The 15,346-nt window shown below is 43.9% G+C and overlaps 1 protein-coding gene across 3 annotated transcripts in view; it reads left to right on the top strand.

Annotated features, from left to right (window-relative positions):
* Window positions 1-11,030, top strand: part of OPTN (optineurin) — a 56,775-nt gene extending 45,745 nt beyond the window's left edge. For all 3 annotated transcript variants that reach the window (XM_075552367.1, XM_075552368.1, XM_075552366.1), the window contains exons 12-14: window positions 5,239-5,369; window positions 8,103-8,182; window positions 10,466-11,030. In XM_075552367.1, the coding sequence (XP_075408482.1) occupies window positions 5,239-5,369; window positions 8,103-8,182; window positions 10,466-10,596 (342 nt within the window). In that variant the 3' untranslated portion in view covers window positions 10,597-11,030. The remainder of the gene's footprint in view (window positions 1-5,238; window positions 5,370-8,102; window positions 8,183-10,465) is intronic.
* Window positions 11,031-15,346: the final 4,316 nt, after the last annotated feature.

Here is a 15,346-nt window from a genome sequence, read left to right as displayed (position 1 = left end):
TTTGCAATGTTATCAAACACATGGAAAAGTGAATTAATCTCTAGTGTAGAGCTTAATATATTAGCATAAAGCATAAATACTGGTGAAACCACTAATCAGATCAATAGTAGAACATTAGCACTCTGGAAACCTTCCCATCCCTTCCAGCCCATCCAATTACTACCTCCCTGGTTGTTTTCCCAAGGATGTAACCATCATCATTCTGACAATAAGTCCCCTAATTTACTTTTTGACTTTTTGAACTTTATCTAAATAGAATCCTATATATGTTTTTTGATATTGGCCTTTTCTGTGAACGTGAAGTTTGTGAGATTCATCAGTGGGTTCAGTAGCTATAGCTCTTCCATTTTTGTCACTATTATAGTTAACTGTATACTGTTATTTAATTATCTGTACTACAGTGGTTGAGTTCCTTCCAGTCTGGGGCATTGTGATTCATGCTGTGCCTTCCTCATGCAGGCCCCTTCCTCTGTTTCCATGTGCCCTTGTGTGTATTGGGTAGATAGCTAGAAGTGAAATTACTGCCCCATGGGGATATGCATGTTATTCCATTTTAATAGTAAATTGTAATTGGCTTCACCAATGTTGTAATCATCATAATCCATATCATAATCCAGATGTATTCATTCTTCTCTGGTCTTCCTTTTTCATTACCCAGGTTGCACATATATATGAGGTGATTGAAAAGACCCTTTTAATTGTAATTTCGAATGGCTTTCCAGAATGGTTGTATCTGTGTTTACTCCCCTCCGCAATGGTTGAGAGAGCCCGTTGTTGTACATCCTTTTCGACACGTGTCTTGTGATCTTCTCTGTTATAGCTGTTTTGGCAGGCATGGTTTCTCATTTAGTTTACATTTTTCAGCTGAATAATGAGTTTGAGTACTTTTTCAAATACTTATTGTTCATGTACATAACCCTTTAAGTGTTTGATCAAGTAAACATAGTAATTGTCTATTTTTCTTTTGGGTGTGTTTTTCTTTATTTTGAAGGGATTATTTTTGTACTCCAGACACAGAAGCTCTTGAACGAGCCTTTTCTTTCTCACAGAGGAATCTATGCTGAATAAGAGTTCTTAATTTTAATGTAGTTTAATTTCTGTCTTATCATTTATGATTAATACTTTGGGTGCCCTGTTTAAGATATGTTGCACTTCCTAAGGCCATGAAGACATTCTTCTGTATTGGTCTTCTAAACGCTCTGTTGTTTTCCCTTTTACTTTAAAAAAAAATCATTTTATTAGGGGCTTATACAACTCTTATCACAATCCATCAATACATCAATTGTATAAAGCACATTTGTACATTCATTTCCCTCATCATTCTCAAACATCCACTCTCCACCCAAGCCCCTGGCTTTAGCTTCTCATTTTTCCCCTCCCTCCCCGCTTCCTCATGAACCCTTGATAATTTACAAATTGTCATTTTGTCATATCTTGCCCTGTCCAATGTCTCCCTTCACCCACTGTTCTGTTGCCCGTCCCCCAGGGATGAGGTTATGTGTAGATCCTTGTAATCAGTTCTCCCTTTCCACCTTGTGTTCCCTTTTACACTAAGACTTTTACACTTTGGGGATTAGCTTTTCTGTGTGGAGTGAGACAAGGGTAAAATTTCATATCGGTTTCCTACGTGCGCATCCTATGGACTTGGCACCCTTTATTAAAAAGGTCCTCCTTAATTGCTCGATTGTATTCTTTGCCGTTACCTTTTGTCCATGTCTGCATGTATCTGTTTCTGGACTCTCTACATTGCTCCCTGGTTTTTACCTACCTCCTTGACGGGATACCATACTCTCTTCACTTACATTGGAGCATCATGTGTTTTGACTTATGGTAAATGAGCCCTTCTCCTTCATTAACATTCTGTAAGAAGCCCGTACAGACTCCTTCCCTTTTGCAGTTTCATATAAATTTTAGAACGAGGTTGGCATGCTCTATATACAAATACACATAAGCCTACAGGGGTTTTGGTTAGGATTATATTAAATATATATAGATCAATTTGGAGAGACCTGACATCTTTACATTTTGACTCTTCCCATCATGGTAGGTCAACATTCATTGTTCTCAGTAATGCTTTTTGTTTTCTTTCTTTTTTTTTTAACAATTTATTGGGGCTCATACAATTCTTATCACAGTTCATACATATACATACATCAATTGTATAAAGCACATCTGTACAGTCTTTGCCCTAATCATTTTTTTCTCCTCTTTTCTTTTTTTACATTTTATTAGGGACTCATACAACTCTTATCACCATCCATACATATACATACATCAATTGTATAAAGCACATCCATACATTCCCTGCCCCAATCATTCTCAAGGCATTTGCTCTCCACTTAAGCCCCTTGCATCAGGTCCTCTTTTTTTTTTTCCCCTCCCTCCCCTTTCCCCCCTCCCTCATGTGCCCTTGGTAATTTATAGCTTTTTGTTTTCTTAGTAGAGGTTTTGCTTACCTGTCAGTAGATTTAGTCTTAGATCTATATAATAAAACACAGAAAACAAATCTAATAAATGGCATTTATACTTTTATGATTATAGAATCTAGATGATACCTAAATACCAGCTTGACTCAAATTGTCATCGAGTCGATTCATAGCAGCCTTCAACCTCAGGGTAGTAGCACTGCTCCAGACAGTTCCTGAGGCAGGGAATCTTCTCTCTTTTTAATGGGAGCTCTTACAGATATTGTAACAGTTCATAGTTCAATTAGATCAAGTATGATTGTCCATTTGCAGCCACCATCAGTTTCAAAACATTTTCTTTCTTCTTAAACTCTTTGATATCACCTCCCCATTATCCTTACCCTCCCCAACTCTACCCCCCAGGAACCCTTATTGTTATATTATGTCATGTTATATTATATGACTTCTTCATGCCAGTCCCTTTGTTCCCAAGTGCACTTGTGTCTATTGGGTACATAGCTAGGAGTGAAATTGCCACTCCATGAAGATATGCATGATATATATATATATATATATGTATATATATATATATTCCCCTTGTATTTTATACCACCCAAGGTATCCCTTCACCTACAATTCTGTTATTTGTTCCCCTCCAGTGGGGTTATACAGTTATTATTGCTGTCAGTTCCTCCTTCCCCTTCTGTCACACCCTCTCTTCCCACACCTGCAGGGGATTATTACTCTGGTTACTGTTTCTAAAGGGTCATCTCTCTTGGCTTTCATGCATCCAATGAACTCAATCATACAAAAGAACATACTGTACACAGGTCTAAGAAGGTTCTTGAGGTAAAACAAAGACCCTGATAGTTAGGGGAGAAAATAGTAAAGAACTAGAGGAGAGTTGTGTGTTTCACTGGTGCTATGCTGCACCCTGGATATGTCATCCCTTCCGTGTGGCCCTTCTGTGAGGGACTGTCTAATTATCTTTTTTTTTAAATTGGGGTTTTTTTATTGCTCTTATCATAATCCATACATGTATTTGTTTTGTCAAACATATCTTTACATATGTTGTCATCATCTTTTTCAAAACAATTTCTTTCTACTTGAGCCCCTGACATCAGCTCCTCATTTCCCCCTCTCTTCCCCACAGGTAAGTTTTGGGTCTCCCCTTTGTCCACGTTCCTTCACGTCAATTTGATTGCTTGTTCTTGAACTTCTGATACCTAGTCCCTTCGGCACCTCATGAAAACACAGGCTGTGTTGCTTCCCTGCCAGATGGCCGCTTTCTGGAAAAGTAGATCGCCTTCTCTTGCTTCCCATCGAGCAGCTGCTGGGTCAAACCAGGTGGCAGCCAACTGTCTGCTACCCCTGAGTGCTCCGAGGGCTCGCTCCTAATAGAGGGTAGCATCACAACAACATTAAAAGTGCCTTTTTAAAGAAACTTCATTTCTGAAAGCTTGCTGATATATTGAAGTAAAATGGATTCTGTGTGTGTTAACTTTGTATGCAGCAGATTTTCTCAAGTCATTTTGATTCTAGTAATAGTTTAAGCATCCTTTTGGATTTTCCACATAAATAATCGTTTGAGTTGAATAATAAAGGGTTTTGTTTATTTCTTGTTGTTTTCTTGCCTTTCTGCACTAGCAAGGATGCCCAGTATAATGTTGTGTAGTAGTAGAGCTAACAGACAACTTTTTCTTACTCCCAGTCAATGCAGTCAACGTTTTACTATTCAAGGCCTGATGCTTGCTAAATACTTTCTGTACCTATAATTTTGTCAGATTAAGGAAATTTTATTTGCCAAGAATTTGGATTGATTTTAATGAAGAAGCATTTCTTGTCCACATAATTAGATAATTAAATACCGTTTTCCTGTGTCCGTGTGGTGAAAGGCATTGATTTTCTGAATTTGCTGTTTTGTTTGGAGCCTTGGGTTCCTTGAACTCTTGTCTGTACCTAGTGCTGGATGCAACTTGCTCGTGTGTTACCTAGAACTTCTGCATGTCTATTCTTGAATAAGGGAGCCCTGGTGCTGGCGCTGTTGGGTAAGCCTTGGACTGGTAACCGCAAGGTCAGTGGTTCAAACTGGCCCATAGGAGAGGGGAGGCTGTCTGCAGCCGTGGAGACCCTATGCAGGACCCCTCTAAGTGGATGACCCGACGGCAGTAAAGGTGATCTTCCTGAACAAGACCGGCACCGAGCTTTTCTCTCCCTGCTGACCTTGTCCCATTGTGACAGATCAGATTGTCACCAAAACAAGTCGAGGCTTTTTGTGCGCCCACCTCCCACCCCCATGGTTCTCTGGGAGAATTTGTAATAGGTGAGTTTGTGGTGACTATTTTAATCCTCCGGATGGCAGTAGTTGGAACGATAAGGAGATTTAACACTAGCAGGCACTAAACTATTTTAGTTTATTTTTAAGTTACATGAAAGTGCTACTTACTATAAAACAAACTTTTTAGACAACACAGCAACGTAGAAAGTAGAAAGTAAAAATCTAGCTTCTCCAAACTATAGCTTGGTGAGGTGTAATAGGGTCCCCCCACCCCACCCCCCGCTATTCTTCGGTTGATTTGTTAGCTGGCTGGCTTTAAGGTGGGTTCACTGTACCTTCTGTGCTGCAGCATTCTCAGTCTCTGTCTACCGTGGGCATTTCTCCAAGGCAGTGGTCACAGCCATACCTACGTCTGTTTGGATACAACTGCAAAGGCGTGGTCATGACACGGGTCCCAGCAGGACCGTGGACCTCTAACCTATAAGGCGTAGCAGAGCATGCAGCCGACCCACGGTCTTCCCCTTAATAGCCTTTGTCTCTTTTTGCCTCTCGCAGATGGAAGTTTACTGCTCGGATTTTCATGCTGAAAGAGCAGCACGAGAGAAGATTCATGAAGAAAAGGAGCAGCTAGCATTGCAGCTGGCAATTTTGCTGAAGGAGACTGATGCTTTTGAAGATGAAGGCAGGTAGGGTGAAGAGAGGAAGCTGTAGAGCCCACACCAGCGTGGGGTTATGGAAGAGGCGGTCTGTCTCAGACGGCTCACACTTGCAGCTGAGACTTGCTCAACATTCTTCATCGAATCGTGTTCCTGGCCCTGAGTTTGGCTTACTCTCGGGCTCTGCGGAGTCGTGTGGGAGCCCAGCGGAGTTCCTTGCTAGGAGATACGCTGTAAAGACATGGCATTATGAGTTCTAGTGCCCCATCTTGCCACTGTCAGGAAGAATATATCCCTAACACTTCACATTTCCCGTGTGTTTTAAAAGAAAGCACTAGTAAAATGACTTCTGATTTCTTTGATTTCGTTTTGAGGATTTTAAAATGACATACACCAATATGTGCCCTGCCAGAATTGGCAGTTGCTAACATTCATTCATCTTGTTTTGTTTTGTTTGTAACTTTTTCTTGTGAGTTAAGTGAAGGTGTACAGAGCGTCACACTCAACAGGCCATGCCTAGTTTGCGTCAACTCATCCATTGCTGTCCACTCACTGCACCCTCACTTATCCCACTGCCTCCCTGTGTCTCCTGCTTCCATGCCGCTCTGCCCTAACCCTCTGAGCTGTTTGTGGGTAAATGCCACTGTGTTAGACAGGGTTCTCTAGAGAAACAAACCCAGGACACTTGTGATTTATATATATATAATACAGCATGAAGGGATATAACAGCTAATTAGTCCACACAGCAGTACAGAGGGCTCAGTTCAACTCAATTCCATGGAACCGTTAAAATACTGGAAGTCCTTCAACTCGCGAGGGCTGCTGGACCCAGGGTCAAGGGAGCAGATAGCGGAGTCTTCCTTGGAGTACTGCAGGCAGTCCAGCCACAGGCAGCAAACAGCAGGGCAGGTCATCAGCAGTCAGCCAGACGACAGGATCCGACAGTCCCAAGCTCAAGCGATGTATGCACCAACAGCGTGATGAAGCAGGTCTCAAAAGAACCTCAGGCTCTAGTGACATGATCCACGGGTTGGCTGTCCCGCAGGGAGTGTAGCTCACAAGTTAAGGCAGAGAACTAGCCAAGGCAACCGCACACTAGTCCGGTCACCAGAGAGCAAGCGAGAGACGGGCGGGGCTTGCCCTCCAATCATACTGCGACCTTATTAATCCCACATTTCTATTGGCCAGGCTGACACAATAAACCTACCTATCACAGCCACCCTTTTGATCTTAAATGGTTAATGACTCTATCTCTGGGCAAGTTCAATTCCAGACCTGAAGGGTGGCGAAGAGCCATCATCTTGGGGTCCCACCAGTCTTACCTGACCTGTAAGCATGGGCTCTTTTATGGTTCTGAGTTCCGTTTGATCCATCTTTCTCCCACTCTATCCTCGGGCTTCTAATGTGATCCTTTTCAGGGCGGTGGTAGTGGTAGCCAGACCTCATTAGTGTTGTTGTTCCCCCGAGAGACTTCAAAACTGAGCCCGGAGGGGAGTTCAGTTCCAGACCTGAAATCGATTAAGGGTCATAGTCCGGGGGATTCTGTCAGTATCTATCTGAGTAGCAAGTTGGGTCTCTTCCATGATCTGAAGTTTTGCGCCTCATATTTCTCCCACTCTCTTCAGGACCTTCTAATGTGATCCCTTTGTGGTCCCTGGGAGCCATCTAGTTCTTTTGGTCTCAGGGTGATAGAGGCTGGTGGTTAGTCCAGTGAACTCGTTTCCGTGTGTCTCTTGATTTCCTTGATTCTTCTTCCATCCGGATGGGGAGAGACAAGTGAATGCACCTTTGATGGCTGCTCACAAGCTTCTCAGACCCCCGTCGCCACTTGCCAAAGTCGCATGTAGAACATTGCCTTTAAGGACTCTGGTTTGCCCTGTGGCCCTGGCGCTCCCCAAGACTATGGTCCTGAGCCCTCCAGCCCAGTGACCCCTTCCCTTCCCTCAGGTGTTCTGTTATATTTAAGAAGTTTTCATAACTTGGCCCCTTGTATGTCCGACTGCATTCATGGATAGATTTACAGCAAAGGCAAGCCCATATCCTCTGTCAAATCTATATGTATATATTCAGGGATATACTTCCACTCCTGTTCAGCCTATGTGTCGATCCAAATCGCACTCAGAGAGCCTCACTAACAGCATGGTGTGTATCGCGGTATTTGCCTCTCTTGCAGGTTTCCAGCTTTACCAAGTAATTAAAGGAATAAATGGATTTGTAGATAAAGTTAAAATCTCATCTGTTCCCTATGCTTCATGGCATTCCTTCTGCCCTTGCCTTCGACTACCAAGAATTTTTTTAACTTGTAGATATACATCTGCCTACTACTTTTAAATAAATATGGATATACATGTCTATAGGATGTTAAAACAGGATATCATTTCCCTGTATTTAAGTTACAAGGTGATTGCTATGTATATCATTCTTCAATGTACTTTACACAATGTTGCCATTGCGAAGTCTGTTGATAGATGCAGATTTAACTATGTTGCTTAATTGCTGTGTTCTCTCTCGGTTTCCAGTTTGATTATTACCTGGCTGTTTTATCTGGAATGCCCCTTAGTTTTACTCCCCGGCAGTCTAGTGCCCACAGTGTTTCAAACTCAGACTAGCCTCCAGCTCTGATTTCTATGAGCCTTGGCATTATTGCTCAACACCCCCCCCCCCAGCCATTCCACCCTGCATGCTTCTATGGAAACTACTGTGTTGGCTCATGGCTTCTGGGTTTGCACACATGACATACAGTGTTGCTTTTGATCCCTGTAGGCAGTCCCTGATGGAGCTGCAGAGCCGGCACGGGGCCAGAACAGGCGACTCAGACCAACAGGCTTATCTCGTTCCAAGAGGTGAGTGCCTTGGCTTCTAGGTCCTCAAAAGAAGACGCACAACGCAACAATCCCCGCCCTCCTATGCAGTAGAGTCCAAGTCGCTCTCCCAAAGGTATCGCGCGGATCAGTCTTCTCTTCGCAGGACCACACACCCTACTCATTCTCTTTTGCGTGAATAGCAGACCCTTCGCCCTGGCAAGGGAAGTGCAGCAAAGGCCTTCGAAGCCTATTCCCCTACTGGTAGCAGCCAGACTCAGTCAGTCACTGTTCCTTAAACGTGCCCCTAAGATTTTATACCTGCACCGATTAGCCTCGTTCAGGTCCGTCACCTAGAGGCCTATGCCACGCTTCCTGAATTGCTCCTGTCCCTTTCCAGCGAACTCTGACCCCATCTAGGAAACGTATTTCATGTATCCTCTCCCGACACATTTCAGAAGTATTTGTTTACGGTTTTGGTAGTTATGCTTGCTTGTATGTCGTCAATACATATTTCTTTTGTTAAATGATTAACTCCCCGTGGACGTACCTTTCCCCTTCCACCCACGATAATGCTCCCCGCCTGCAAGTCCACTAGGTCCAAGCTCTGTGCACACCCTGCTCCACACAGACGTTCCGGGCAGTGGATGTTCCCACCACTCTCGGATTGAGGATGAAACTGACACTTGGCAGGTGAAAGAAAGGCTTTGCCCAGCATCGCGAGACTACGGGAGGCACAACTGCTTCTCTGACTCCTTACCACCATCTAGAAATTGGTCGTGGCGCTTATTAAAAGTCTGATGCTGTGTTTATTAGATAATTTTAATAGAGGCCAGTAATATTCTGTAGGTCACTGTCAAATCGCATATCTCTACAGGGAGCTGTTGAGCCTTGTCCCTAGAAATAAAAATAAGGCAGATTCAACTAGTCAAAGATAGACACAGCAAGCACGAGTTTATATCATCTCAGATTTCACCAGAGAAATCTGAAAACTGCTATAAAAACCAACAAACAAGAAACGCTGGACAAGACGAAGCCACTTTATAGACCAAGTAGCTGTGGAAATGGAGGGAGCCCACAGTGGTGTCATCAGGAAGGGGCCGTGGGCAGTCTTAGTGTCGGTAAACCAGCAGACTCTGTCTCGCTGCCGGCGAGTCCGCCAGGACAGAGGAGCCCTGCCTGTGGATTCTCAAGACGGTGCATCCTTAGAGAAGGAGAAAGCTTCAGCTTCCCCCACCAAGCGGCTACTGGGTTCAAACCCCTGACCTTGTGGTGAGCAGCCCACTGAGTTCATCCTCGACACCACCAGAGCAAGTAAGCCATTCAATCTTGAGGAAACGCCGCCTTGGCTTCTGCTTCTCCCCACCATGTTGTCTGAAGTTAGTAAGCACTCACTCATATTTGAACTAAACCATTGTGATGCTGTCTAGACAGCTCATTTAAACAGTGATTTAACCGTGAAAATTAAAAAAAAAAAAAAAAGGATTGAGAAGTGAGGCTGTTACCTTGAGGACGAAGGTGAGGCTGACCCACGCCATGATATGCTTTCAGTTGCCTCTTAGGCCCGGGAAAGTTTGACCCTGACTGAGGTAGACTGAAGAAGAACGATGCCCTTGACTGTGCTGCAGGCAAAAGCATGTGAACCCCTGCCCCTGATGCCAGCTTTACCTCAGGGACAACTCCTTTGTGTGCTTAAGAACCCTCTCAGGTGTACCCGCCCTCATCTCATCCCGAAGGCCTTGCTGAACCGGGTAGTCCAAGTTGAGTGCCTTTCTCTGAGCACCCGCTGAACCGCCATATGCAGAGCACAGCCTAGCACTTAGCCCCCTGCACTGTCATTGTCCCTCCCCTTGCCTGATGCCCTCCCCCCACGGCAGTACCCCTGCACACAGCACAGTCTCTTGCCCGTCATAGGGCACCCCGCACTGCAGCGCTGCTGGACCGTGAGCCTCATGTGCATCCGAGCAGAGGTCTGCTGTTCGGGGACACCCTCGTCATGCTCGCCTCCGCTTCCCCTCCTCATTCTCTGCTTCTGCTGACAGCTCTGTCTCTCCCTTCTCTCGAGACCAGAATCGATCCCATCGCATGCTTGGATGGACTTGCCATCCTAAGAGAAGACATCAAGAAGCAGGGTGCCATTTCCAGATAGATTCCATCTCTGTGTACAGTGGTTACATCAGTTAACTGGGGGGGGATCCAGATTCACTTCCCCTTAGGGATTGATGACACAGCTTAACCACGGTTGAAACCACCCGCCTGTTATTAAAACAAAGCAAGCAGAGTCCTTGGAGAAGAGTGACATTTCCTTCTATCCCTTATTCCCAGGAGCGGAGGAGATGAGCTGGCAGCAGCAGCAGCAGCAGCGGAATATTCCGATTCATTCTTGCCCCAAATGCGGCGAGGTGCTGCCCGACATAGACACACTGCAGATACACGTCATGGACTGCATCATTTAACTCCCGAGGTTGCCGCTGCCACTGCCACTGCCGTCGGGGAACGTCAGACGCGGTCCGCCAAGGCCAGCTCCATCTCGTCTTCGGTCAGCCATCGGGTCGCATTGTGTTTGTGTCAGAAAGAAAAGGGGTGCATTCAAAGTAGGACATGTTTGTGTATGGATCTCCTGAAGCTCACAAAATAGAATCCTAAGCACACCACTCTTCTTATCATCAATGCCTGCTTTTGTGTGTTGTTGGGGTTTTTGTGTTTGGTCTCCGTGAGCGCTGCGCAGTAGACGCCCTGTGACAGAGTGTGATACTAGATGGGAGGAACGTCACTGAGACGTTGTAAGAACCTTTAAAGAAGTAGGAAACGAAATGGTCACAGGTATAAGCAAGAAAACTGTCTTTGGAGTATTTTTAAAATAAATTGTATTGTTATTTTTCTTCATCCATTTTAAATGGATCTTTCTGAGGGTTTGTGTGTCCATCTGTCTATGTTGTCATTTTATCTCAGTCACAGGAATTGTACCAAAGGGAGGACATGGCTCTTTTCATGTAAGCACTGTGAACTTGACTTGCTAATAGGCCAAGTGTACATGAAGTTAATTCTACTAACTTTGCTTGAATTCATAATGTAAAGATGTTACCTTTGTTCTTTCATTGTATTGAAGATATATGGGCTTGTATAATAGATAGTTTATTAGCTTGTATAAAGAGGCTGTATATTAATTTTCTCCCTGAGTATGTTACATCTTCATAATCACAACAATAGTGATTGAAAAATAAAATTTTACTTACGAATCTTTTATACTCTTCACATATGATATGACTAATTTCATAGCGTGCATTTTCTGTCTTAAGCTTATTCAGCTTAACAATGAGACCTATTGGGTTAATTCTATGAGACCATCCCTAGGGAACAAGATGAGTCCACGTTGTTCGAGTTAGAAATTGTTCTGGCTCAGGAAGTGACTCAGTGGGTATTTGCCATTATTTTGTAAACCTACCAGTCACTGGGACTGACAACTTGGAACAGCTACTAAAATGAATCCTGCCCTTAGGCATTTAGATCCTACAAACATGTCAGTGCAGAGTGAAAGATCTGTGTTTGGAATTTTCCTTAGAATCCCTCACAGGCAAACGGACTGTAACAGGAGTGGAACTAGTTGAATGACTTCTTGCCACGAGAACACACTACAAATCCAGTAAACTGTTTAGACAGAAAGATCCCCTTCCCACCCTCACGCCACCCCAGGGAGTATGGTGGTTAATGTTATTTTCAAATTAACGATGGAAATTTTGCCTTTAACATCTTGCTTAGGATTTCTAGTTCAGTTTGGGGGGTGGGGTTTCCCCCATTCAATTTTATACTAGAGAAAATAGATTTCTGTAGTATCCCCAGCAGAGAAGCTCACCAGATGGACTCACATTTCAGTTACTTTGTTCACATAAAAGAGATGAAGCATTTGCAGACTCAAGTAATAGCATGAATGGCAGTAGGAGAAGCCCATGATCGAACATTTTGATTGGTAACTAGAAGGATTGTAAATGTAGGGAGATCATTCAAGTGGTTAGTTTCAATGAAAGCTGCTTTTTTAAGGAGATCAAGTTGTGCACCGCTTATCTGGTTTGGTCTGATGTCACTTCAAAGGGCCGGTGCTGTGTGAATCTTAATCTTGACCCTCCTCCACGGCCTGCCACGTGGTACTCTCAAAGTCTGGCTAAGAGGGTTACAGTAGAAAGAGATGAGAACCGGATAGCAGCTTGAATGAGGCGAGGGAAATGTCATCATTACATGGTTTTGTGATAGTAAGTCTTCAAATGTTATGCTTAAAAATAACCTTGAACCAAAGGATGACTTAACATGAACACACCATGAACCACTGTGTGCACCGTAACCGAACACTGGCTAGCACTTCCAGTGGACCCGTAATGAAAGGGTTAACTTGGGTGTGTTGTTTTTGTTTTTTTTTCAGTGAAACATAAAATTTCTTGTTCATCAGTTAGGTAAAGTTGACATGACAGAGTTGCAGCTTTTCAACGTAACAGAAATCCAGTATATGAAACAATATATATTTTAGCAAAGCAAGGAGAGGTACCAAGGGTGCTTTGCTAGGAAAGGCAGAGAGCGAGAGAGAGAGAGAAAGAAGGAGAGAGGAGAGAGAGAGAGACAAGGTATGAATTCGTTTTAGCATCCTCTCTGGCATCCTTTGATTTCAATAGCTTATCGTGTTATAAATGATTGAAATGGCATTATGGACTCTTGCTCTGAAAAAAAAATCATCCATCACTGATGATTAATATTAAGAATGCTGACGGTTCTGTCGACTGCCAGGAGAGCAAACAGATGTGTCGTGGAAGGAGTTTATTATGAAGGAGAGACCGGCCCCTGGAAAAGCGCACCGTGTGTGGTGAAGTAGGGGGTCAGCGAACAAGAAACAGGCCCTCTGCAAGACGATGGACAAAGTGGCTGCAGCAGTCGGCTTGAACGTGACATTTTGCAAAGATGGTGCCAGGCCGGAAAGGACTGAGCAGTGTTTTGTGCTTCTGTATGTCGGGTCGCTATGAGTTGAAACGGTGCCACGTAACAACCACAGTGGCAGAGATGTGAGAGTAATGCAAAAAGGATTGATTCAGGACCCCTCAATGAGTTGATAGGTCTCTGTAGCAATTCTGTAAAATCCTGTGGTGGCGCAGTGGGGTAAGTGCTGAGCTGTTGACTAAGAGGTCCACAGTCCAAACTCATTCGTCATTCCTCTGGAGAAAGACGAGGCCGTCTGCTTCCGTTAAGATTTACAGCCTCTGACACGCTCCTCCGGAAGCAACCCCACTACAGTGAAGTGATGTGCTGTTGCTATTCCGTGCCTTCCCATCAGTTTTCTGACACGTAGCAACCATACAGACAGCAGAAACACCACCCAGCCCTGCACCAGCCTCCTGACTGGTTTGCGTGAGCCCACTGGGTCTGTTGACCTCATTCAAGGTCTTCCTCTGTTTCACTGCCCTCTATTTTCCCAGGCATGTTGTCTTTCTCCGGGGACGCGTCCCTCCGGAAAATATGTCTCCAGTACACGAGACCGAGGCTCGCCATGGTTGATTCTCAGGAGCTTTCTAGTTGCACTGCCTCCACGGACCCATTGGTTTGTGCGGGCAGTCCACGGTACAGCCAATGTTCTTCTCCAGTCCCTTAATTCAGATGCATCTGTTCTATAATCCTCCTATTCAATCTCTGCTTCCATAGAAATATGAAGCCACTGAAAATCCCCTGCTTGCATAAAGTGCGCTTTATGCCTCAGAATGACATCTTTGTTCTTTAAAACATTCAAGAGGTCTTGGACCACAGCAGATTTTCAAGTGCGATACGTTTTGACTGCTCTTCCCGTGATCATAGGTTGTAGATCCAAGTAAAATGAAATTCTCAACAACTGCAATCTTTCCTACATTTATCACGAGATTGTCTGTTTGATGCAGTTGGCAGGATCCCGGTTTTCTCTGGTTTGTGGTGAATTCCATCCTAAAGTCTGTAGTCGTGGATCTTTATCAGTAAGTACTTCACATCCTTTTGGCTTTTGGCAAGCAAGGTTGTGTCATCGGCACAGAACAAAAAGTTGTGAATGAGTCTTCCTCCAACTCGGATGCCATCATTTTTTAAATAAAGTCTAGCTCCGCAGATTATTTGTCCAGCAAACAGATTGAATGAGTACAGTGGAAGGATCCAACCCTGATGCCCACCTTTCCTGATATTAAACCATTCAGTGTTCATCTTGGTCTATGTTAAGGTTCCATATGAGCACATTAGAGGTATTCTGGAATTTCAATTATTTGCAATGTTATCCAGAGTTTGGTCTACATGGTTACAGCGTTACACAGTCAGGTGTCTTTGTCTAGTTAATAAAACAGAACTAAACATCTTTCTTGTGTCTGCTTTCAATCAAGATCAGTCTGACATCAGCAATGTACCTCCTCTTTTCAATCTAATTTCTGGTAGCTCCTGGACCTATTTCTGCTGTAACTTTATGAATTATCTTCCACAAAGTTTTACTTGCATGCAATGTTAATGACAGTATTCAGTAATTCCCCCCTTTTGTTGGGTAACCTTTCTTTTGAATGGGCACAAGTATGGATCTCTTCTAGTTAGTTGACCAGATAACTGTCTTCCCAATTTCTTGGTATAAACACATGAGTGCTTCCAGCACCGCATCTCTTTGCTGAAACATTTCAGTTGGTGTTCCATCAATCCCTGGAGCCTTGGATTTTGCCAATGCCTTACTCCAACCGAAAGTTGGGCTGTTATGAGTTGGGCTATTAATCGCAAGGTCAGCAGTTCAAGCCCACGAGCCACTCCAAGGGAGAAAAATGAGACTCTCTGCTCCTGTAAAGATCTGCAGGCTGGGAAACCCACGGACAGTTCTACTCTGTGTCCTATCGACCCAATGGAAATGGGTTTGGCTGGGCTTGGTTTGATTTGGATTGTTTAATGCAACTTGGATTTTTCTTTCAATACCACTGGTTCTTGATCATATGCTCCTTTCTGATCTGGTTGAACATGGACTTGTTCTTCTTAGCGCAGTGATAAAGTACACATTGTACTTTTTAACACCAGGAAACTAAAAACGGAATGTCTTGAACATTCTGTGTATTAGTTAAAAGCAGCAGGACTAGTCTTTTTCTGAGTCCCTTTGTGTAAAGCCTCCGTTGCATTCACTACTTGAAAGAGCAGCAGGTCAGGAGTTGGACAGCAAAGACATTTTGTTATTCAAATTACGAA

Source organism: Tenrec ecaudatus, chromosome 6 (genome assembly GCF_050624435.1).
Source record: "Tenrec ecaudatus isolate mTenEca1 chromosome 6, mTenEca1.hap1, whole genome shotgun sequence".
Classification (NCBI taxonomy): domain Eukaryota; kingdom Metazoa; phylum Chordata; class Mammalia; order Afrosoricida; family Tenrecidae; genus Tenrec; species Tenrec ecaudatus.
Note: the sequence above shows the minus strand (reverse complement) of the source record. Positions and strands in the feature narration are given on the sequence as shown.